Source organism: Oreochromis niloticus, linkage group LG12 (assembly GCF_001858045.2).
Source record: "Oreochromis niloticus isolate F11D_XX linkage group LG12, O_niloticus_UMD_NMBU, whole genome shotgun sequence".
NCBI lineage: Eukaryota > Metazoa > Chordata > Actinopteri > Cichliformes > Cichlidae > Oreochromis > Oreochromis niloticus.
The window spans coordinates 15,699,108-15,725,102 of NC_031977.2; the positions used below are offsets into that span (position 1 = coordinate 15,699,108).

At 41.0% G+C, this 25,995-nt stretch overlaps 1 protein-coding gene across 5 annotated transcripts in view; it reads left to right on the forward strand.

The window, feature by feature from the left end:
* The first annotated feature begins 2,153 nt into the window (after positions 1 to 2,153).
* rhobtb4 (Rho related BTB domain containing 4) overlaps positions 2,154 to 25,995 on the forward strand; it is a 38,915-nt gene continuing 15,073 nt past the window's right edge. Inside the window, exons 1-4 of one of the 5 annotated variants that reach the window (XM_005473217.4) lie at positions 2,154 to 2,318; positions 2,963 to 3,107; positions 23,241 to 23,442; positions 23,703 to 23,806. In XM_005473217.4, the coding sequence (XP_005473274.1) occupies positions 23,251 to 23,442; positions 23,703 to 23,806 (296 nt within the window). In that variant the 5' untranslated portion in view covers positions 2,154 to 2,318; positions 2,963 to 3,107; positions 23,241 to 23,250. Of the gene's footprint in view, positions 2,319 to 2,615; positions 3,108 to 16,213; positions 16,610 to 23,240; positions 23,443 to 23,702; positions 23,807 to 25,995 lie in introns of those variants that run through there. The other 4 variants (XM_019365621.2, XM_005473216.4, XM_013264607.3 and 1 more) reach the window with 4 other exon arrangements.

Below are 25,995 nucleotides of genomic sequence, written 5' to 3' on the forward strand. Positions count from 1 at the left end.
TTTTTGCAGCTGTTCATACTATTATCATTACAACTGTGTGTCCTTTTGACTTTTATTTTTATCCTTTTATGCAGATTGTAATAAAAGCTCCCAATTTTAAGCATTTCACACAACTGTGTTTTAGTGACAGTAAAAATACTGAATCTTAAATCCTGAAGGTTACACAAACTGACTCAAATGACGTGTTGTTTAGCTTATTTAGCCTCATATCTTCATGGTTGTTCAGAGAAGGTGGATTGTTCCTAGAAGACTGTTGGCTCACCTTGTTGCTAAAATAAAAGAAATACAACTAGGTGTGAAAAAAATAAATGAGTTGACTAATGTTGGGAAAAAAATGTGGACCACCTCACACAATACTGCATACTTAGACACTTAACTAAGCTAATTAAAGATACATGTATACATATATATATATATATACATATATATATATATATATATATATATATATACATATATATATATATATATATATATATATATATATATATATATATATACATAGTCTTTAATTTTTGCTTGTGCTAATGATACGATTTATCAATACAAGAAGAATGAAGAGATATTTGGTGCATATGTTTACTGAGGCTTGGGTATTCATTGAGATTATGAGTCTGCTGCCTTTACAACATGTTTGCTTTTAATTGTCATACTTGTCCTTAACTTTTTAACTCTTGCCCCTAATAAATACCCCATACAGTGACAATAATACTAATAACTCTATACAAAACACTAGTAATAAATCAAAAACTACTGAACCTTGTGCTAAAATTAATTCTTCAAATAAAATGTGTATTTGACAGAACCAAGTGCTAAATGGGCAACTGTGTCTGAATAACAAAGTGCACTAATGGCAGCTCATTGACTAGTGATTAATTGTTTCTACTCAGAAAAAACTTCACCCTGTATTTGTGGAACAATGGCTCTGTAGCCAACGTCCTCTTCAAAGAGTGACTACACAAAACCTCACAATAGTGTTTTGCTACACCACAACTTCCACCCAAACTTGGGTGGGTAGTTGAAAGAATAAAAACAAAGGTGTAAACAGTTTCAGCTGAATCCATATTATGAACTGTATGAACTTCCACACACAGACTGGTTTGGGTGGATATGCTAAAGTCAGCTGTCTATCTATCTATCTATCTATCTATCTATCTATCTATCTATCTATCTATCTATCTATCTATCTATCTATCTATCTATCTATCTAACTATCTATCTATCTATCTATCTATCTATCTATCTATCTATCTATCTATCTATCTATCTATCTATCTATCTATCTATCTATTAAAAATATCTATGAAGAAATAAATGAACCAAGTAAATAATCACAATCTGTGATCTATAAATACACAGGTTCAAAATGACAAAAAATGTCAATAAGTGACAAGAGACCATGGGATAAATCCAACCGCAACGCCCATAATGGAAAATATTTTTATAAAGCTGTCAAGGATAATCTATGAGGAGTTAGAAATACATTAAAACTTTGCAAAACTGTGTGTTGTGGTATAAAGTTGAAAGCAACCTTGAACCGTTTAGTGCCCTTCGCTCTATGTTCATGAATCAAACAAAACACCTAACTTTGAACTTGACCTTCATTTTGATCCTGACTACACTCTTGTTAAATTTTGTAACTCTGCATCTTGCACTAATGCAGTGATGTAATTATTGTACACTTGTGTACAATACTCGCGTATTTGTGTCAGATTATAAGTGTTTAAAATGATTTTTTAAATTTATTTTGGTGTTACAATTTTAATTATACTAAAATACAAAAACAGCACTAAGCAAAAGACGTAAACTCACACATCCTATAGTCATTATAAAGACATGAATCAAAGAACCACGATGCTTGTGTTGTGCTGACGTTTTTTCCCCAACCATCACGGTTTACTATGGTAAAACACAAGGTGAGATCTATTTTTCTTTTTAAAATGGCTACAAATTCATTATTCAGCACCTCAGACACAGAGATATAAAAGAATATCATAGCCATTTTTCCATTAAAGAGCACTGTGGTTGTTTTACTACCTCCTCACCCAGCGAGCAGTCTGGTCTGGAGGCTGGCACTCGCTCTGCTTTATGAATGGATGGGTGTGGCGCTTGTGACAAGCAGTGATGCAGTCATCACTGTGCTCGTTGATAAGCGCTGGCGTGCTGTCCATGCAGGATGGTTTGGAGTGAAGCACAACTGGGTTCTGCCACCAACTGGGAGAGACAACGCGGGAAGGAAAGGGGAGGAGAAGAGAGAGAGAGAGACAGCGGCGACAGTCTACTCCCCAGCGAGGACCAAACTTCTGGCGAGGGATTCGGTGAGACGGGGCACTAAAAGATAAAAGTACGGATGCGATAGAACAAAGGCCAAATGCACTTTTATTTAGGGATATGCTGTTTACTTGTAAGCGGATTAAAAATAAATAAAAATGGAACAAATATAAATCAACACAGAAAAGATTAAACGAAACGGGGCTGATACCATGTGGATGAAATGTAAAGTCAATTATTTAAGAAACAAAAAAACAGAGTCGTTCAGCCATGATTCTGCTGTGTAAAAACAGTCAGACAAAAGAAAGTAGGGGCAAGGTTCCCCTCCTCCGTGTGTTCCCTCCTTGTAGGTGTGACAGAAACAACAAAGGGACGTGGAAAAACTCGCATCAGGACCACAGGCTCACAACTACCCAGACAGATCCCAGAGCACAATAGCAGGGGTCTGCAAACAAGAGCATGTCTGCAGCTTTTGCAATATGCAGCAGTCTCCGTGTAATTGCATTCCTCCTGGCGTCTCTCGGCTACAACAGTCGGGAGTATTTTTCTTCTGTCAGCTCTGGCAGATCTTTACAAGAAACGAAACCGATGATTTGAGGAATTTCAAGTGCTGAACCGGAGGAGCAAGTGTTAAAGCATGTGAGTTATGATTAGATGCTCTGAAGTGATCGCATTTGTTTGTGCCTTGCAGTTTAATGGGGAGAAGCGAGAGACGAGCGCTGCCCAGAATAAAACGAATGGAGTAGAGCAGCGGAGAGGTGTGAACTTAAAGTGGACGTCGAAGGGGGGAAATAAAAGAGCCCTGAACTGATTGCAGAAGCGAATGTGTTTCAAAGGTAGGAGATTGCGGGGATTGTTGCACATGCTACGTGTATTGCCATGCCATTTAATCTGTATGCTCGCTACAGAGCAGTTCACAGTGCAAGACCACATGTGGACAGTCAGCAAAGGGTTGCATAACGGTTCAGTTAGTTTGGGCTGTTCAGTGTATTGCGCTTATCGACATATCGCAGGCTGAACTAGAATAGCCTCCGTTTTGAACTTCTCCGAAAGCTTTTTTGGAGGTTACATAAGTTATCTTAGAGGGGTGTACTGGATAAACACTTGCAAACTAATTGAAGTTTTACTTTATGTTTTTATTTGTAGATCTTCCTATAGAAAAAAAACACACATACACATAAAAACATTGATTTGCACAGCACTGATAAAACTTAAAACCTAAAAGGGCAGTTTGGGTTTTTGTTTTTGGCAAGTTCTACCTCACACTCTTCCCACTTTTCTTTTTGTGGTACAAAAGGGAGAAAAAAACTGCACAGATCATCTTGTTTAGCTGTGCTCTACTGTAAATCCCAGTTTCTTCTGCCATACGGTGACGTTCCCTGCAACTGCTAGTTTGCCTAGCTTGGTTAAATACCGAATCAGATGTGCTCACCACCTGCAGAAGTCTGGATACATGAGTCAAGCTTAAAGGAATAGCTGCAGAATGGAGTCACTTAGTGTCTACAGAGCCAAACAGTGGTCGCTACAGTTACTGGCCAAAGCATGGAAAGAAAACTGGTTTCTCTGACAACAGTTGAAACACCCCCCCTTCATCAACCACAATAGAAGCATGGTGAAAATGTGGTGGGTGTGGGGATGGTGTGACAAAAGTTGACATCAGTTCCTCCACTTTTCCCTCGCTGCTCTGTGTTTTTTCTATCAGCTGTGGAATTTGAACCGTTCTTCCTTTTGGGGTGAGGCCCTTCCCTGTGTCTGCCCCTGCTCAGAGGAGTAGGATGTCTCTGTAGATGCTGTGCGTATGTGTATGTGTGTGTGTGTGTGTGTTTAAAGTAAGTGTGTGTGGGTAACTGGGGCTTTCCAGTAGAGTTGCACACCAAACATTCTTGGCTGTCGAATGACCGACTAGCGTGCCAAGTCCACACAGCTGGGAATCGTATAAGAAGAAGTGTCTTTGTGTGAGCTGGGCAATACGACACACATGCACGGTCACATGCGCGCACATGCTCATACACAGAAACAAAACACACAATTAGTCTGCTTTAAGCCTGCACCTTGGCTCAAGAAGAATTTGAATGGTTGTGGTCTGTGAGGTGCATGTGTGTGTGCGGTAGGTGTATTACATGTAACTAGTAATAAAGTGATGCTCATACACACACTGGTGGAATTCAACATAACCCTTCACACACACAGAAGGGAGAAAATATAACAGACTTACAGTCATCCTGCAACAGTGTCTTCTTTTTCCAGCACCACATGATGTTTGTCCTCTTTAGTAAGTTTTGGACAGAGAAAACATGGTGGTGGTGGGATGAAGAGGGAGGGTGGGAGGGCAAAAGAGAATAAGAGAAGGGATTGTGCTGGTGATGCCAATTGTACAGTTTGTTTCTTATTGGCTGCTTCTCTGGTTGTTGTTGTTGTTGTTGTTTTTAAACGGGGTGTCAGTGAGCAAAAAATGTGTATGCAAGAGCAGAACGCAGAGTGAGAACGCTTGGAGAAAGAACATAGGCCTTGTGTGCTGGGAGAAGAGAAGAGAAGCAGATTGTGTCACATTAATATAAGAGAAATTGAGCTGTAGAGGGAAGAAAAAGGAAAGAAGATCGAAGAAGAGGGACACGAAGGGGTTTCGGCTGTGGGGGAAAGAGACAAAGCAGGCTGAGGGAGTGAGAATGAGAGATTATGACAGAGTCCTATTACATATTATTGTAAACATGATAAATCCTGTTCCCCATTTTCTGTTTGAACCAAGAAGCTGGTAAAGAAAGGATTTCATTAGAAGAAATGAAAAGAAAAAATAAAGAAAACACAGATAAGTTAACAACTGGCTCTTCTTCCATCAAGACAATCTGTCCAAAAAACAAACAAAGCACTCCTTTAGAAATGATCTCTTTCCACATGTTGAACATTTGCCTTATGATAATCAGCTGCACCGTGTCCCTAGCACTCGCTGTTTTCTCTGTACTTGCGAGTGTGGCTTGGTGTGATTACTTTACTGATTTAAACTGCTCGTCTTTTGTATGAAAAAAACATCAGTGTCTACGTTATATGATGCATACGGGAAGCAAAACACACCTTTACAAGGCCAGAGAGTCAGTGTGTGAGGGAATATGTTTTAGTGGTGAGAGACTTGGATAAGAAGGCGTTGTATCATCAACAAGGACAGACCAGGGTGGGAGAGGACCACACGATCAAGCGAGAGGAGATAAGAGAGCCAGTTGAATTCAGAGAGGTTGTCTTTGTCCATTTGTGGCTGCTCAGATAGCTCCAGGCTGGAATGAGGCCAGGGGCTGACAGGGGTTGTGTCCAGAGATCTGAGATCGCTGCACTGATAGGGAGGCATATTACACAACATCACTGCTGAAAGAATACGATGAAGGTTTTTGGTTTCAAAGGTTTTATGCTCCAAAGTCGTTTCGTTGTGGTATTTTAACTTTTAGATTTTGGCTTTTCCTGATGTTATATGTGCCTTGGATTTAGCGCCTGTCATGCAGGAAACGCTGCCTGCCACTGCATTGTGTGGCTGCAAAATGACAGATTACCAGAGAGCTGAGGTAGGTTAGGGTCACCTAAAATTATAACTGAAAAGAAACTTCCAACTTCCAACTTCAAAAAAAAATTAAAAAAAATAGTGGACTGATATTTGAAACGGTCTTGAGCTGACAGTGGATCTGACAGTCTGGCATGCAGAGCCACATATAGATTGTTCTGCTTTTACACTCCTTAACCCATGCTATAGTTTCTCCATTTCTCTATTTAATCACATCTCTTGCTTTTTGTAACCTGTTGTCCTGTTTCTATTTTGCTTTGTGGAAACTTGGGTGCGTGTGCGTCTGCATGTGCATCCAGGAAAGGATGGCACGTTATTCTCCAGAGACCAAGTGGCACCATTTGGTGACTTGGCTGTGCTGCGTCTCTATTTATGTTCATGCTTGTGTTGTGATTTTATGTGTCCTGGTCATACGGCTGTATCGCTGCGACAACTACATCCTCTTGTGCAACTCTGCATGAATATGCATGCATATTTTTGTATGTGTGCAAGGCTGTATGCAATTTGACCCCTGGAAATCTTTCTTTAGCATCTGCTCCTCTCATTTGTGGCAGAAAGCCGATCCCTTCTGGTGAACTGGCTCCAGCATCATATGACTGACCAAATGCCGATGATGTTTTGGAGCGCGCGTGTTCTGCAGTACAAGATTACATCGCATATCATAAGAGGTTGCCTTTTGGCTATTGATGTATATGTGTGGAGTTGTGTGGGTGTGGCTGTCTCCTTGCATCGCCTACAGGACACTCTAAGCACCTCCCAGGCCCGAATGGGCCCGCGCAGCTCCATAAATCTGGCTCGTGTTGCTCGCACAGCAGTAATCTCTAGCGTCTTTCATTTTCGTTGCCTGCAAGCCTTGGAACTCTGTCTCCTTATCTTCCTGTTTGTTTTCAGATCTTTCTTTTCCTGCCTGTCTATCCATTCATAACAGCAATTTGGCTTTCATTAATCAAGAATGGGGGAAAAAACCCCAATTAGCACCTACATTGCCAGAAGCTCTCCTTGGGTTACAGAAAGTGACGTAAAAAAGATAGTTTCTCTGAAGTTTCACACACATTTTGCCCATTTTAGCATTGTCCTCAACTCTTTTTTTGTCCCCCCTTGTCTTAAAGGGGACACTTGCAGTGTAAACGTGATTTTTCAGTTATTTCTTTAGTCACTCTAGCAGCTTTCCCATCACAGGGATACATCCAAAAAATCTTTTAACGCAGTCAAACACAAGACCCACAAATATAGAAACAATGACTCACACAGTGAAGCTTTTAAACTCCAAAACCAACATTTCCAAACCACACTGTATAGACATAAACAGACTGACACATACATACAGTATCCGTCTCATCTAGTAATAGCCGAAGGCAGATTTTCAGAGAGCGGAACACCCAAGGGTGCCGTTCCTGCTAATCCAGGTCAGACCAGCTTCAGTCTTTGGCTGAACCACCCATGAAACCGCAGGATTTTTAATCTGTAATTTTGCCTGTGCAAGCATGCTTGTGCGGTTGGCTCTATTTAAGGTGTTTCCTTGCACGTCTGCTTTGACACGTACGCATTGTTGTACCGCGATCGCCCACCACGTGTCATTTATTCGAGGGCTGCCCAATTTTTTGCTGTTTCAGAATGATGCAGCATGACTGACTGACGCTCTCTTGGCTCTCTGTCTGTCTCTCTTTCTCACACAGTCGAGCATACACACACACACACACACTCCAGAATAAATTAATCAGATATGATAACTGATGGTAGCAAACTCGATGTATGCAGGACTGCAGTGTCTGTGGTTTGTTTCCTCACGAAAATTGGAAATTGACTCATCACATATTATGTGGTGTGGCTAGACATATTAAGCCATGTGCTATTTTTAGTTATCGCAATACAGGGATCTTTTCCTTAATTTAAATCTACTCAGGGGAAAGAACAATAAAACACTGAGTCATGTAGGTTGAGGTCAGACACAGCGGATCACAAAATACAATTTAAGGGTTAGCCAGTAAAATGTGGTTTATCACCTGTGGTCTTCTTAAAGTTTGGAAAATGTTGCACTGACTGGCAATGAAATATTCTCTGTCTTTGTTTCTCTCTCTCTCTGTCCCACTGGAATACATCACCAGAGTTAGCATAAATATTTAATCATTTTATTATCTTCATTCCTGTTTAATGGCCCGTCATACTTAATAGCAATGCACTCAACAACAACAAAGGCCAGGTTATACAAAAACATTGACTTCTTGAGCCTTGTTAAGCTCCATTATGGTTTTCTGGTCAGCTGTCTCTCCGTGCTTCATCTTAACATATATTTGGTTGAAATTACCTGTGCCCACAAGTGGCTGGGATTAGCTGGTGTCATCGATAGTGCAGGATTCAAAAGAGCCTAACCCCATGCCCTCAATCAAATGATTAAAACTTGTGTGGCCGTGCTACAGCTTAGCAAATTAATGACATGTGGTCACAGTGCGTGGTGATAATTGCATGCTGGTTTTATCGTCAGGCCATGGCACAGCGGTGTGGAAATAAATAAAAAGGAACCGCTAGTATAGATTTTTCCATCACTATTTTGGGATGCCCCTGTACACGGTGTATCAGCTTTGTTTGTGCGCGCACATTTGCTGTCTTGTTTAATGACATTCCTGCATTTGGAGATTGCATGATGACCTCCTTTGCGATACAGCCGAGCAGTGTGTGTAGGATACTCCAATTTAGTGCTTTTAGGTGAAAATCATATCTCTTCATTTGATGATTTTTTATTTTTTGGGAGATTTCAGGCCAGCTGATGGATTACATGTCTCCTGCACTGCCTGAGAAAATGCTTTGACCACTCGGGATTATAAAACCCACTCAAAGGGCTGAACTGAATAACATTAAAAATGCATTGCTATCGAGATAAATGCTTTATCTGTGAGATGCAAGGGTTTTACCTAACAACCCGTTTGTTTTTATTTTGTTTTCTCAATTCTAATACAATGCTAGGAACTCTACAGAGCAACTAGATAAAGGATATGCAGGTTATTTGAAGTAAACACAACAAAGGGCCTTCCTGTTATGCCATGGTGCTCTGTAATGTGGCTATCTGACTATTTCTGAGTCTCTCTTAGATTTTTTTTTTTGCTGTTTACACTTATGTTCTTCCCCACCCCTCTGTCTTCTTATCTGTTTCTTTATGTAAGCAAGCGTCTTTTAAATAGAAGCAGATGGATACCGCATTAGCCTGATAGCAATATGGATATTGCAGGAAAAATGGAAGCGAAGATGAAAATGTGCATTATATCAAACATCAAAATATTACATTAACACACTCTCTTACAATATTTGACAGGGATCTTTCAGTTTTCAAAAGAGAACACACATAGTTTTATGTTTTTAAAATGTAACAAATTAAATATCACACATAGCAGTTGCCATATTTTCGGTTATAAAAAGAAAACAATGAAAACTCATAATCCAGCCGACACATTCGACCTGTTGTATGGGCTTTCATAGGTAGAATTTCCTTAGCTGTGGTGTTTGCAAGCCAAATAGATTAGGAATCTCTGATACACAGTATTTTGCAGAGTGAGCAGGGTTGATGTACTGACTTTGTGGAGTGTGATCTCGGCGGGGCTACAGTTCTGCTTTTCTGTGCCAGACTGAAGTCCAGAGGTGTTTGTCTTGGCTTCGTTCTCTGTTTGATCAGGCTGTTTTGAGAATACTGACTGACCTGTACTGAGGCCAAATACATCTCTTTCCTCACAACTTTAGCATTTCCTTTGCCTCTGCCCCTTCTCTGTCCTATTGTCTCACAAGTTTAGAACTTTGAAACATTAAATTTAATGTTCATTTTTAAAATATTCTTAAACCTAGCAGTTTGAACAAACAACTTCTTTTTTTTAAAAAATTTTGTACAACATAAAAAAACAAAACAAAAATTTTTTTTTTCTTTTTATTCATGCAGTTTTCAGGAAGGCTCAGTTTCCCTCTTCTTCCCCTTTTCCTGTTAGCTGTCTGATCTTAATCCCAGTCCAAAGTTTTGTCTTATATATGGTTCAGAGAGGTCACTAATACTTCTAACCTCACCACAGGTAGCAGGGAAAATGTCAAGACCCACTTATAGATTGCATGTATTGCGAAAGAGACTCCATCCTTTGATCTGCTGTAAAGTGCTGGTCAATAACACTCTTAAAAGCCCGGTGCAGTGCACAGCACTCTGCGCAACATAAATATCTGCACTCACACAGCATTTTAGCTGGACGGGTTAAGGCTGAGATAGACTAAATATTTCCCATAAAACTATTACAAAGCACTAAATACTTTCACATCAGATTCCCTTTTGCAATGCATCATTAATTTCTGGTGTTTGGTGGCATTTTCTCTCATTCCTGACAATAGATGTCGCAAATAATGTTGTTACTACAGTGACTATCAATAAGGCAACCATGGTGAAACACTGTTACCTACTCAGTAAACACCAATATTTAGTGCCGCTCCCTTTGATACATGATAAAGAAAGGTTTATCTTGGACTTGTAATTTCACACTAATGTTCAGCAGTTGTTCAGAAAGAAAAAAAAGAATCTCTTTAAGCAAATATGCCAACAGATCACTGAGAAGTGCTACGCCTGCAGCACCATGCCTGTTTAATTGGTGGCGTTTCCTCTTTTATATAGGATATAAAAATGTAATTCTAACAGCCGATCTGCTTACTCTTTCTCTGCCATCACAATATTATTAAAATTAAGTAACAAAGTATCCTATATACAACACTTTCCAAGTAAGCTCATCACTGATCCCTGCTGATGGATTTACTAAAGGGCATACTAAGAGAGTATATCAAAAGGATTATATCAATTTCAAGCTGACAATGAACATTTTCCATGAATTACACGCTAAACTTGTTCAAGGCAGGATGCAGAAAAAAATCAGTCATATCAACCATGGCGTACTAAACGTGGGCCTGTTCTCTATTCTTAAGTGTAGTTTTTAATTTGATAATTATATGAAATGCTAAATGTGTTGCTTTGCTTAAAGCAGAACCAGTCAATCTCCTTCAAGGCTAAAACCTCCTAACACTGGTTTCCTGTGCTAACCTAAATTCTGCCCTCTGCTTCTGAACTTACTCCAGCTCTGGTCCTACTTCCTTCCCAGTCTCCATCCCCATTTCCATATCTGTCTCTGTGTCGTTCCTTAACCTTATTCTCACACCCCATCTTGACATAATTTCCTGCTGTCCTCCTGACCTAAGTACCTAACTCATCTCCACTAGTGTAATACCCTGATACCTGCACAGCCAATGAATCCTTAGAGTCCCAACTGGCTTAGCCATCACTTGTCATGGTAACTGAAGTAACTTTTTTTTTTTTTACTGGAGCATAATATATGCTCCATTTATCATAAATTAGTAAACAGGTCTCTTTATGCATCAACCTGTGCTCAGGTTTTCTGAGAGAGGCCTTAAATAAAAAGCCGCCTGCCCCAGTAAAATTAAAAAACACCCAGGTTGTAGAGATATGTTTAGGTTAGAAATAGGGCTAATTTTTCACCAAACTGAACTATCACTTTAAGAATTCGGACCAACGGCTGAAGAGAGCCTTAATAAGATTAGCCCTGGCACTTGACAGCTACAGCTTAAGAGGCACCTCCGTTGACCTGTGTGTCTCTGTCCAGCAGAGAGTGTGCATGTGTATTTCTTTGAATTCATATATGATCTTAAGATTGCCTTTTCAGAGAATCCGGGAGCACGTTTATCTGTCCGTGCACATACTCCTGTAAAACCTGAATTGATTTTTTGTAAATCTTTATCTATTACTGCATGCACTGGAGCGCAGCAAGGCATGCCTGTGCAACCTCAATCCCCAAAAGTCAGAATGCAGGAAGTACATAACTTCTAGGGCAGACGCACAGTCTGTCTTTATCGCAGAAGATTTGTGCCACTCAAGAATGTACTTTTTAACTCTTCTGCATGTCAAAACTCCATATCCACTTAGGCTATCACTCACTGCTGTTTTGTCTCAGGCTGTGATTTTGGATAAAACAGGCTTACATGCAAGGAATTTAAAACAAGAAAACAATCCAGCAAACACAAAGCCGATGGAATCGCTGGAATTTGCCACTAAAGTGTTTTTTACTTAGAACTGAGTACTGGGTACTTGAGGCTGTGCCAAAGACACTATACCCACAGGGAGACTTGGGTAACTTGACAGGAATATGAGCTGCTGGTGGTTGAGATGGGCTATGGGGTTGTGGTTGGGTGCGCTAGATGCCGCATAGCTCTAACTGGGTCGTTTTGGCACTCCAGGGCTGCTAGTTGAGGACAGTGAGGAATATGCAGCACCGTGTTCTTATTCACTCCAGGCACTTCATTGCGAAAGCCAGGCACCACACTGTGAAACATTTAAGTTGGCATTAATATCATAATCAGAGGTCTGTTTATTCTCAGGCAGACAGCAGGCAGTTAAACAAAGAGACCTTCCCCTCTCTCCCCACAATAAACCCTCAGTGGTGCCGCCCTCCTCCTCTTTCCTTTTCCCAGCCTCTCGCCCTGTCCTAAAGACACTTCACATTCCCAACATATTCCACCATCATGGCCCACCAGCATCAACAGCACAAACTCGACCTGGAAATATATCTGTATTAAAGTCATTGAACATTTATCTGCAGCCAAGCAGTCAGACTCAACAAGCTGACGGCCCACATGTTATGACACTCGGGGAATAATAGCTGCAGACAAGTATGTCAACAGAAAGTTTTACCTCTTATATTGGGTCTGCTGCAGGACTTGAACTTTAGCAATTTAGCAGCTCAAACTCATTAGTCTATATTTATTCCTTCCAGAGACTAAGAGGGGTGGTCTAGTGTGCATGTAAAAGAAAAAAAAAAAAAACGGTGTCAAAAATGCTAACGTGTCTGAATCAAGCAAAACGTTGTGTGTTTGTGTTTTTTAATATAGCTGTTATTTTTTAGTTTTTGTTTTACAAGGCATAAAAGATAAGTAAGTATGTCTCCCTAACACAAAACACCATTTAAGCATTTAATGGTCCATAATATATTCTGACCAATCAATTGTCGCTTTCTTTTAAGGTTTCACTTGTTCAGTCACAAGCAGTGCAGTGACTTGTCTTCATTAGGGTGTAATAAAGCAATGACCACTGGTCCCACACATGTAGTTTTCCAGCTGGCTCATGATAAGGCATATTATTGATAACTTAGCAAGTAAACAGTCCCCTCAGCCTCTCTCCCTCACTTCCTCTTTTGCGCCCTTGCCTGTCTGCCTCATTTTATACTTTGTCTCAGGCCTTATCTAGCGTTAAATGTTTTTCACGTAAACTCACACTGTGCCATTGCCCATCGCCAAATAGGCCGGCTGTTACAAAACACACTCTATTTCATGCCAGGGTGCCGGCTCTGGCAACACTCAGCCACTTCTTCATGCCACTCTGTGTATGTGTGTGTATGTGTGAGAGAGAGAGAGAAAAATGAGACAGAGCTTAACAGTGGGAATAAAAAAAAACTCACATATTTGAATTTATGAGCTTTTTTTTTCAATATTTTCCCACCATCAATCATGTACTGTAGAAACGCCCAGTTTCCCACAAGCTCATTTCACTAACATTCACTTACTCTAGTTTCACCTTTGACCTTTCATTTCTGAATTTTCTTCCCAGAGAAACAAATGCCACATTTTTTTTCCTGTCCCTCACCTCTAAAACAAAATTGTATGACAAAATCATCCCGTCAGACACACAAGCTAATGCTCTCATCCTGTAGATCCACATCATATGGAGCGTAATGTTTGCTGGTGTTTGAGCGTTGATATGTGTGTGTAAGTCAGGGCTGAAGGTAGAATTTAATCTTTGATATCGTTATCAGTTCCAGGGTGATGGTGGACTGTTTGCAAGACCCACTGGAGCTCTGACCTACTTGTGCCAGTGAATAGGCTGCATAGGCTGTTTTTTTGTTAAGAGTGTGTGTGTGTGCACTTAAAGCGAACTCTGTGTGGACACGGGGAGTGTGAGAAGCTGGGTGTTTTGACAGCTTTAGAACAGTTCCAGCACAGTGTTGGGGCAGGGGGTGAGCCGGCCTGTTGGATATATGAGTGTGCGGCGAGGGTGAGAATAGGGTCAGCAAAGGAGTGGACAGGACGGGATGAGATGAGCGCAAGAAAACACTACCAAAAAAACACTCGTTTTGAATTTCTTTATAATGAGTAAATATCTGAAATGAACTGATTTGAAAATGTATCGTTTGTTATCCGTTAGCAGTACATCTGAAGACAAACCTTACCCTTACTTGCAGTTAAAATAAAACAGATATTAGTCTTGAACTTTACAAAGCTTAAACAACATGAATTATATCTAAATAAATGCATGTAAACATGCCAGTCCTTCCTTTGTTAAAACCAGAGGAGCACTAAATATACTGCGGACAAAACTGAGCATTTGTCTAAGCAGCAAGACGCCTCTTTGCCGAAGCAGTCGTGCCAAAAAAGTGATCTCAACCCATTCTCCCAACTTTAATCTCACCAAAGTGAAAAAGCTATGGGAGTAAACTTCCCACACAGTTAATAAAAGAGCCATAAAGCTTGTTTAACAAAACACAGTCCTTTTCATTTTACTGTAGCTGAATGGGGCCAGACATCACCTCAGAGTTGTGCTGTTTAACAGTTCTCTCACAAGTACACCTCTCCAAAATAAAAAAAGGGGAGGGCTCTGCCTCTCCACATTTTCTAAGCCCTCTCTGTGCCAGTGGTGTTGAACCCCTGCTTTCTCCAATGGCATTCCAGCCCATCTTTCATGCTGTTTCATTGTGGCCATGCCAGCCAGGTCAGGGGGCAGTATTTTCTCAGGGCTTCAAGACAGCATTGGAAAAATAGATATAAGACGTACAGTCTGACTATTTGTGCACTGAATTCCTGTTTGATTCCTGTTTGGTGTCTTTGTGTCTGCATGTGTGCACAATGTGCAAAAATTTACATTAATACAAACATTTTAAGTGTGATTGCTGCACTTAGGTCAAATAATACACTGACCTTCTCTTTAAAATGCTTAATTTAACTCAGTATGTTGCGACACCCATGACTACCCTGCGATATGGAATCTGTCTCAAAGATGTAAGCTGCTGCTTCTGAGGTGGCTCTGAGTGACAGCACTGACTTGATGTAGCCATAAGAGCCTGTGCCGCCTTTGTTTTAGAGATTACAGTACCAAACTCTGCCAGTAGATGGCAGACTGGCTTTCAAGGATACTCACATGATCAAATCGGTGACTGTATCCGTATCCTAAGTGTGTGAAATAAGTGAAAGATAAAATGATGCTGAATGTTATAGAAATCCCACATTCACCTTTTATCTTGAGCTATACCCCTGACTACAATGAGTGGCAGATGGACTCATAAAAGCTCCTGCCTTGAAGGCACACCTTCTAAAGGTTAAATTAAATATAAGTTTTGCTTGAAGACAACTGGAGGTATTTTGCCTCTCGGTGACATGGCAGCATTTTACATCTCTGGCAAAGCTCAGCATTCCAGCAATTAATTCTTAGACAGTGAGATCTTGGAAAATATGATAGCAAACGCCATGTATTCTCCTTGGTCCAGTCTGTGAGCTCCTCTTTCATTGGCTTTAGTAGCAGTAGGCTACAGTTGCTACGTGGTAGTTGCTATGCCTGAAAACCCAGAGTAACCTTAGGAGAAAATTTCTCTCCATTGCCCATGAGTAATAACAACACTCTTGCATTATTTACCTGGATAGAGCGTGTTTGCAAGGGTTAAAGGGGAAACATAGTTAAATCACACTGGCATCCAGACAGTTGCGTGGATAACATTAAAAAAATATACCCCGGTCTTCTTTATGATTGATAATTAGATAGTGATTACAGGCAGTGCAGAGGTGGATGCAAGCGCTCTATCAATTAAAGGCAGCACGCTTTGTGGGGCGTTCTGAGTTAATAGGATGAAAAGAGCATAGTTTCTGGGCGGGGATACGATCATATATGCAGGACATGATTGGCCCGCGTGTTCTAATCGCTGAGGAGACCTTAAGTGTTCCTCTTAAGCCTCGAGATTTAGGCTATTATAGTATTATAGTAATTAAGTTAGTGCGTTTAAATAGTGTTTTAAATTGCTCAGCCACTATTGCATGGTGATGTTTATCCAGGAGCTGTTTGACAGTTGTTCTTATTCATAGAAATCACACAGCGCAGTAAAGAGAAAACGCTAATTGCAGAATTTCATATTTTAATCAATAGACAGCTCAAAAGTTCCACTTTTAGTCATCATTGAGGTCTTCCGTATTCTCAAGTCTTCTTCCAAAAATGTCAATAAAAATGGGATATCGAGCTGTGTGTATAAATCCTCAGAACGATGGAGTACAAACGTCTAATTTCCTACGGAACTTGAATGCAGCACAGGAGAAGTTGGAAGACTTGTGTCGTGACGCGCAGTCGTGGAGGCGTGCCTCTGATGAAATCAGCCGGGGAAACAACAACAGAAAGGGGGTGGCTCAGATCAGAAGACTCTTTCAGCCAGTTATGATTGCATTTCATCCTCCAAAGTGTCAGTTTGAAGATAACACAGCATTATATTAAGTCTGCAGCAGCGAGCTGGTTCTTGTTGAGTTCTGTGAGGCGCTGGATTAAGGAGGCAGCGACGGGAAGTAGACTAAAGAGGAGGATGTGATAGGGCAGAGGTCCTGTCTGCAGTTATTTGTGTTCATTGGCAAACAACGGGATCGCAGCGATCGCATCTTCGTTCTCCGTGCGTCTTTGTCCGGTTTCAGTGACCGGCTAAACCACCAGCAGAGTGGCATGTGGGTCAATTCCGGAACCGTCGGAAGGTAGGGACCCCTCCTGCAGGAATACTCGGTCACATGCTCTTCTTGCGATTCTGGCTGTGCACAAAGCAATCCGCACAAAGCCCCCAACATCTTTTTTTCCTCCTTCTTTTTTACACTCCAGAGATTCATTAACAGCTGTTTTCTGTTCATAGTGTTTTAATCACCTCTTTCATCTGTGTAACATCATAGTAATTATAACGGAGCCTGTTTTATTTCAAACGTGTTATATTATTATTTCAGAAAGAGATGTTACAATATCACAAGGTGGGGTTATTAAAAAAAGCACCTGCAGACTTCTGTTACTTTTTCTTTTTCCTTTATTGTTTGTTCCTTTGACATTATGATTCTGTGTTGTAGTGAAGCGCTTGGGCTTGGCACATTACACCAGACTTATCAGTGCATCATTTGGCATGTAGGATTGTACCTGCCCCCTTTTTTTATAACATCGTTATGTGAGAGACAGCAGCACGGTGAATATTGACTCATGCCTTTTATCTTTATAGACTCTGATGACAAAACACAAGACTGACTGATTTGTTGAATCGGTCTCTATGAGAAACTATGAATGAGCCAGGTGGTTATGAATGGCTGCGGGGAGATGGAGCACACGAGGTTCTTTCATTGATGACTGTAGTGATCCTACACCGCAGTATTTACAGGGAGAGCGTGCAGATCGAAGCGGGGACAAAAGAAAACGTGCAGCCTGAGAAGATAAATGTGGCCTTGTAGAACCGTAGACCCACATGCACACACACTTATATATTCTTATACATATATATATATATATATATATATATATATATATATGTACACATATATGTATAGTAATGCTGAGCGTGTGGCCATGACGTCATCTGAGGGACCGTGCTTTGCAGGTAGCTACGTGTTTGATTAAGAACCCTCTCACTCCTACCTGGAAATAAATAAATAATATTCTAGGAGTTTCTTTTTTAACTGACCTCGTTTTCATTTCCAGTCATTAGCAATTAATCATATCTAGTTGCATAAACACTTTGGCATGCACACGATATTGTGCAATCCTTGTCTTTTGGCCAGTATCATTTTTTTTCCTCCTCAAGTGATGTCTAATAATGGTCACTGTGTGACTGTGGCTCAGCCATTTGTGGAAACACCAACTGTATCCGATCTTCTGTTCTGTGCGTGTCTCTACCAGTGTCCTACCAGTCATCCACCCTTAACACACTGAAGATGTGATGTGTTTTTGTTGGCCATTAAGAATTTTGTTCTTAAATCTTATGGCAGTAATGTGGGTAATGAATCAAAGATCAAGGCTGTCGTTATGTATACTCAAATGACTTAACCTATTGTCCTGATTAGGCACTGTGCCCAAACATTTGACTGTGTCAACAGCTTTCAGATAACATTCTGCAGCGCTGATAAACCCACATGGAAGAATAAGCCAGCATTATATGGCAGGCTTGAATGTCCTGATCCCTGTAACAAGCTGTAGTGGGAGATATACAGAGATAAATAGTGCTTGGAATTACGTAGATGCTTTATGGTTTCCTTTTACATGTAACATAGTGCTTTGGTGCGGAAAATATAAAGTATGTTGCATTTTTAAACAAGATTAGTACTGCTGAAGTACTTTCCTCCCACCCTAATTATCTTTGGGTCAATAGAAACTCTTAATATGATTGTGACACGTAAAATGACATGCATTGTAAGTATTTAGTTGAAATGTTTTAGAATTCGAAGATGGCAAAGAGTCCTAAGCATATGACTCATGAGAGCTGGGCTTGGGTCAGTAGCCACAAAAAAGTTTGAGAGCCCCTGCTTTACATCATGTTTTAAACCACAGTTGCATTCCCACAGGAATGGCCTGGACTATTTTCTCCCAGATAAACCTAATCCATCTCTACATCAGTAAAGTTGTAGTAATATCTAGGTCACCAAGTCCTTTGTATCAAAGTCACAGTACTTGCTTTGTCTCACTTACATTGAAAAATCACAATCACATTGTGAGTTTTCTTCCAGAAAAACAAACCAGGTACAAAAAAGACAACGTGTCATGCTTCAGTTTATTTGAAACATAAATGTCAAATGAGCCTGTTAAAGATCAAACAGAAGTATGCAATGATAAGGTAATAGATTTATGCTAATAAGAAGTGTATTTTATCTGTCGTGTTTCGATTCTTAATGCAATTAAAAGTCAAAGCCATCAGATGGCCTTTTAAAGATCAGTGGAAAATGACAATTAAATCACCAGCTCACCCATGTGTTTAATCAGAATAGTCTTAAAAAGAAAATAGTGAGAATGGTCGATGAAGCGTGAGAGACGAGAGAGACGTGAATGACAGACATGCTTGGTGAGACTGTATGTAAAAGTGTCCTGTGTACGGAGTGGATACTCAAAGGTACAAGGTTGTTAACTAGAAATTGGAGGAAAACGAGCAAGGACAGCAAGATAGATGAGAGAGGAAAGAAGTGGTGGGAAGTATAGATGGAGAAGAGTAGAAGGAAGACTGGCAGGGATGAATAGGAGAACTCAGAGACACAAGGGTTGGCCTGTCTGTATTTAAAAAGCTTTACTGCAGCAGAGAGAGAGAGGAGGGAGGCTTTTTCAACTAAGCTGGCGTGCGGCTGGCTCCCAAACACCCTTTAAATCATTAGGCTAGATGCATACATAGCATCGCCTGCCGTGGGTCGTGCATTAATACCAGTATCATCTGCAAAGGGTAAGACAGTACGTGCAGGCATGCATGTGTGTATGCATGACTCTGCTAGTGTGTGAGTGAGTCTAAGGTCTACTGTCAGCCATCCTGGGAGCCTAGCAGAGGCTACAGACCAGGTTATGTAACCAGTCTATGGCAGCTGTGCCTGTGGCTGTCAGTGTCTCAAACACCCACAAAACACACAATTTTAACTCACACACACAAATGCACAAGTGCACACACCTAAAATGCATACACAAGAATGAATGAGTAAGCGTTTTTTTCTTGCAAGAGGGCAAACTTTTGACAAAAAACACTGTTTAAAAAAGGAAGCTTACATGGTTGCGCATGTTTGAATAGTTTCTGCAGACAATTACACACGAGCACTTTGTGTATGCAGCCAAGCCCGTGATAGTGTAAGCCCCATAGCTCTGTGTGAGTGCCCAAGTGTTGACCCATGCATTAAATGGGTGGTTATTGGGGTCACTCTTTTTTCACTTCCTTTTTTTTTTGCATGAGTGGTTGAAGAGAGCAAAGTGACAGCCGGCTTCAACGCTGGCATCGGGGTGAACTCTAGCCCAAAGGAAGAAGAGCCAGATGGGGGGTGGGGTGTAAAGGTTTTGGGATAACCGGTTGCTGCCAGTGAATCACTATAGGTGTTACATAACAGAGAAACTGGGGAGGGGTGCGGGGGGTATATTTGATTAATACTGCTCCTTGACTTACAGCCAAAAAGGTCATAGACTAATAGATCACTGCTAAAAAAAAAAAAAGGAAAGAAAAAAGGGTGGAGGAAAGTGTGACGTTGGGAGAAAAAGTGGGAGGAGACAAGGGATATGGAGAGGACCGGAGAAAGGTTACTAGAAGACAATGAGTGAACTGAAGGATGGAAAAACTGTGAACTGGAGCATTATATTTAGGGAATAAATGCAGAGTGGAAATAAAGTGAGGGAGACTGTCAGCTGGTCCCAAAGTATGCTAGAGAGGGTACAGCTGGAATAAAACAAAAAACCCACACAGACAGAAGGATAAATAGAAGGATTTGGAAATGAGCCAGTGAGTTTGTGTACAGATAAACTAAACAGGACGATGACAAGATGTGTTTATCTTCTTTCATTTCTCCTTTAAGGGCTGTGTGGCCCTAAAGAGAAGCCATACAAAGACACATATACTTTATGCATGAGTTTCCTTGTCTCTTTGGGCATGCATGCAGGCTTGCACACACGCACGCGTGCACGCCCTGACTAAATCCATGACATTCCAGAATTAACTAGAAGGGTCATGTTTGTGTGTTGAGTGGGCATTTGAGTCCCTGTCACAGTGTTTCTATCAATGTGCTGATGCCTACGCAATATCAATATGTCCTTAAAAGTGTCAGAAAAACATGCACACGTTGCGAAAAAATAAAACAGTGACTCATTGTCTCATTGTTTTACATTGCAAACTATCTTTGTCCTTTTAGACACCTTTGCTAGCTAGCATGGAAAAATCACACTGGCCAGCAGATGAAGTCTAGACATCTGTGTACAGTTCACTATAGGTCACTGGCTAAAAATGAAACCTGAGCTCTCCAGCTACACTTTCCGCTCATCTGAGCTGCACAAGTCTCCTGCTTCCATAGTCTCTGGCTTCTGTTCATCCTCCAGTCATGCAATTAAAAATAATTGTTGGAGTCTACGAACGCTTAGGTGGTTTAAATATAAACCTGTGAGCAGGTGTGTATCTGCCAAGCGCAGTGGTGTATGAGTAGACAGTTGTATTATGCTTGTTAACCAACACATGACCGAACTCGCTTGGGGCCTCAGCGAAGATCCTCAGATGGAGGATGATATCTGGGAGTCAGGTACTGTTGATCCCCCTGAGAAACTGTCCACGCCACCACCAACGCTGCCTTCTGGTTATATCAGTGCTTGCGTGCACATGCACACACTCTCTCATGCACACACACACTGACTTAGATAGTCCTGCAGGCCAGTAGCAAAGGATTTAACACCATACTCTGATATCACCCTTGTATTTAATTTTCTTTACTTTTTTAGGGAATCACACATATTTACACATATCAAAGCATCAGCAGGAAAATCTGTGATTTGTTCTCCTGAGAAGCCTTGGTTTTTGCCGGTCCCATCCTTTTGATCCCTGTAGCATGAATTTCTGGTTTTAATGCTGGGCTGACAGTGCCTCTCATTCTCTCTAATACTAATAATCCCTTCCCTGGCTTTTTCTATCTTGCCATCTTTTCTGGCTATCCACTGTTTCACTGGAAACAGAGAGGATTTAACAGTACTGTACATCACGTCTGGCTCCCCCGTTTGTCACTGCCATTTTTGGTACACTCAATTCAAATGTCCTTTGGCACACAACGCTGACAACCACTTGTAGTAAGTCAGGATTCACAGTTGGCCCTTTATCCTTGTTTAGTTTTCTAAAAACAGCACTAAGAAGCCTGCTGCCATCACCATTAGCCAAAAAGCTGTTAGGTAACTACCAGGTTGCGCTATCTTTTTATTGCTTCCTCTATCTCTCTCCTCTACCTGTTGTACGTGCGTCTGAAGGTGTGACAGCTAAGGTGGCAAGGGAAAAGGATATTTTTAACTCTGAAAGTCATAAATCCACATGGAGCGTTCAGGAAGCTGCTTCTTTGACAGGCACATTTCTTCAGCTCAGTTAGACAAAGAAGGAATCTCTGTTCTGTACTTCCTGTGTGACGTAAACGGGACCCCCTTCTGACAGGAAATTGGAAAACGTGAAGGCTTTTTTGTTGTTGTTGACAAAGAAAATCGATGTCTTAGGTGTTGAGGGAAATAAAGCAACGGTGATATAGATGAAGTGAAGGTGTATGGCTACACTGAGAGCCGTTCATGGCTGAATAGCAGGGCGCACACGTGGCTCATGTGTCTGATGAATAGATGCCATTTTTAGCTGCTGGTGTCTGTCACTGCTGGACTGAAGTGTTGCACTGGCATCCACGTCATTGGAATAACAAGCCAGAGCCTTTATAAATGTTTCAGATGCTCTATTTATGGGGGCCTTGGTTTGGGTTTTGAATAAGCCACAACCCCGAATGGACTGATTAGCTGGCTACAGACTTGGCAGTGGTGTCGGTTTTGTAATAGCACAGATTTCTCCAGGAATGTTTTAAAATGGGTATTAACATGTGTATTGACATGTCAGAAATGTTTGTAAGCAGTTTATGGAAAGGGGATTTTGGTAAGCTTTTCAGAGTGATGTTTGGTTTTAAAAGAGGAAGTCAGCTGACCTGTGCAGTACTTCCGTTTTGCACCAAGGTTAAGTACAGAGGTGACAGGTGGTCATACATGGCTGCCAAACTGTTGTTTTTTTTCTTTAATCCTTTTATCCTAATTTATACTGAGTATCTTAGACGCCAAGAGAAGACGAATGATGATGCATGAAAGACCAAAAATGCTAATTAGAAAGGTTTTGGGGTTTATACTTCCCTTTTTTTTTTGCACAGCCAACTTAGATGTTTCATCATCTCGCATTACATTTTCTCTAAAATGAAAATGCTTTGAGTGATTCAAAAGAGGAGCAGAAAGGGGGAGAAAAGAACAGTAAACTCCAGGGAAGTCTTGTTCTTCTTCCTCTGTCCATCCACCTCCTCCCCCTTCTGTTTCTCTCTCTGTGCTGTTACAGAAATAGCTCTGTGGTCCTTCTTTTGCTCAGCCTGTGAACCATGTGTTCTGTTGAGGGGTTTGGCAGAAGCCTGAATACACTGGGCAGCAAAGCTATGGGGGTTTAGATCCTTAACAAAGCTCCCCTAGGCTGGGCTGGGCGACAGTTAGCGGCTACTGTGCCTGACTGCTGTTGTTGTCAGTGTCAAAATGCAGTGTCATTCTTCCTGTGGTTCCTTATCAAATGATGTTTTATTTTTGTTTTTCATGACTGTCAAATTAACCACTTCTCATTTTGTTTCTCTCTTCTCTCGTGCTTTCCAGGGCCCTCTCCATGGATATAGACACAGACTATGAGCGGCCCAATGTGGAAACCATTAAATGTGTGGTGGTAGGGGATAATGCAGTAGGCAAGACCAGGCTAATCTGTGCCCGGGCCTGCAATGCCACCCTCACACAGTATCAGCTGCTTGCCACCCACGTGCCAACCGTCTGGGCCATCGACCAGTACCGTGTATGCCAGGAGGTGGGTACATGCACACAGAGTCAAACACAGTGCGGAAAGAGTTGCATAGACAAACTTGGGTACACTTCTGGGCATGGTACAGAGACTGAAACACAGGCTGTAGTAGTTACACATATGGATAAAAAGCAAATAATGCATTATCAACACTGAAAATGTTGTGCAGGCCACTTGACATTGTTGTGCTTAGTTTTAAATTAGCTGAGTGCTTAAATAATCCTTGACCTTTGACCTGATTACAGAAATATTTGTCTGTGTTGCAGGTGTTAGAGAGATCTCGTGATGTAGTGGATGAAGTCAGTGTGTCCCTGAGGCTATGGGACACATTCGGGGATCATCACAAAGACAGACGTTTTGCCTATGGCAGGTGAGCAGATACACTCAGTGAAAAAAAACCACACACACATACACACAAACACATTATGAAGCTTTCCGCTTGCCCCAACTTTGATACTGACCCAGTAACACCATTTGTTGGCTGACCCCAAGGTTGACTATCTTAAAGCGTGTTCTACTTTCACATTTTAATTGGCGCTGCCAAGAAAATGCTTTGTGTTGGCTGTGCAGTTTGTAAGGCATTAACACAATTTACGTGGGCTAACATATCACCAAACTCATTGTTGGCTTCTTCAGCAGAATGCAACCAAACTATTACACCCACAGAAACATGTCCGTGTAACTTTCCCTCACCCAAAAGTTGCTTTTTGCATAATCCAGCTGCCATGCTTTTTTAGTTGAACTCTGCTCTCAAGCTGTTACATCCCTCCTCCCTCAGATGTGATTGGATCATCGCTATATCCTCTTATTTCCCGTGCCTTTATCAAAGCTGCTTCATTGGCGTGAAATGCAAAAGTACTTATTGCCAAAGCAAAATTCAGCAGATAGAAATTTGATTCACACCGAGCAAAAGTTGGCCAGCGACATCAAACTGAACAATAAAAAAAGAAAGGATACATTTTAACCATGATTAAAAAGGCTACTGTACACTATATTGTACTCTGCTGTATGTTTTACCAACAATGGGTGGAGCCTTAAAAAAGATCCTTAAGAAAAGCAAACAAACCCAAATCCCTCCCTCAGTCATATGTAAGGTAAGTTAAACAGAAGTGCCGAGTCATTGCGATCATTAGCCTTTCTTTTGTTAAAATAAAGTTTCCTTGTTTCCTTGTTTTAGATTTGTTGTGCAATTTAGTGTAATTTAATAAAAAAAACACTGGGGTCACACTGATTAGGCTCGTATATGATTGTGTATCGGGTCACCTTGTCCCTGTGTCAGGTGTGTTTGAGTGAGAGGTTACGTGTGTGTTCATTGTCAAGTAGCATGTAGTTCATTTGTTCATTTTGTTCTTGTTTTGCTGCTATGATACAAATTAGGTTGAAGCATCTGTACATGTGCGCATTGATATGCCTGTATTAGTATATGTTTTGGTGTGTGCGTGCGTGTGTGCATGTGTCCGTCTGCATGCCCTGTATGCTTTGTCAGCCTGCAGTCAGCTGATAAAAACACAACGCCAGCTCAGCTGTTTTTTCCATGCCCGCTGTCACCGGCTCCCCTCCCACTCATCCTCCTTCTCACCCATTTCATTCATCTGGGCCGCGCTTTATCTCCATCCTGCCCTCAGGCTCCTCTGATTCACCTCACCTCCCCCTCCTCTCTCATTACCTTAACCGAACTTACATCATAAGGGTCCGTTGTGCCCTTGACACTTTGCTACCCCCTAACCCAGCCTTTTGTTGATATCACAACTCAAAACATCACATTGTCAAATGATACCCAGATTGTCACATGGCTTGTTAGAAGAGGAACACTCGGTTTGGGAAAATAAACACAGAGTGAAAATAGGTCAAGTTAAAAAGTTTTTCATTCAGCAGAGATTCAGAAATTTTAAAAAACAAAAAGTCAGAGATTGAAGCACTTCCAGCATGATTTGCCAGTGTGATACAAATCCAGTTTATGTGTACATTTAGAGGCAGACTGAGGCAGGTCTTCACAAAATGCAGATAGGAGAAAAAATATACTCCATATATATCTGTACGTATTTATCTGTCATTTTATGACAAAGGATGACCTGATATAGCACGTGTCCAAAAAGAAAACACATTTTTTATACATTTATATTCGAATGTATATTAACATAATGCATTATGTACTGACAATTTTCATATTCTAATTCCAATGAGTAGCATTCAGTACTTTTGTTACATAATCTACATTATGTTTGCAGTGTTAATAGGATTGCCTGTAAGTCCAGAAACAGCATTAACGAAGACACCACAACTTGTTATGAACGAATCAAAAAGACTGTACAGTTTGCATTTATATGGTGCCACTTGCCTTAGTAAAGTTAGAGTGGGTCGTTGACCACTCAGCAAGACCTAGATCTTAAATGGAAAAACATACAAACAAACCACGAGCTCCGATGCATGTACACATAACATGACCTCAAATAGCCTAAGCCGTGGCAATGATCCTTTTACAAAGTGCAAATGGGAGTTCCTGTGTGTGTGTATGAGAGAGAGAGAGAGAGCATGAGCAGTGATGTAATACTTCAGTAT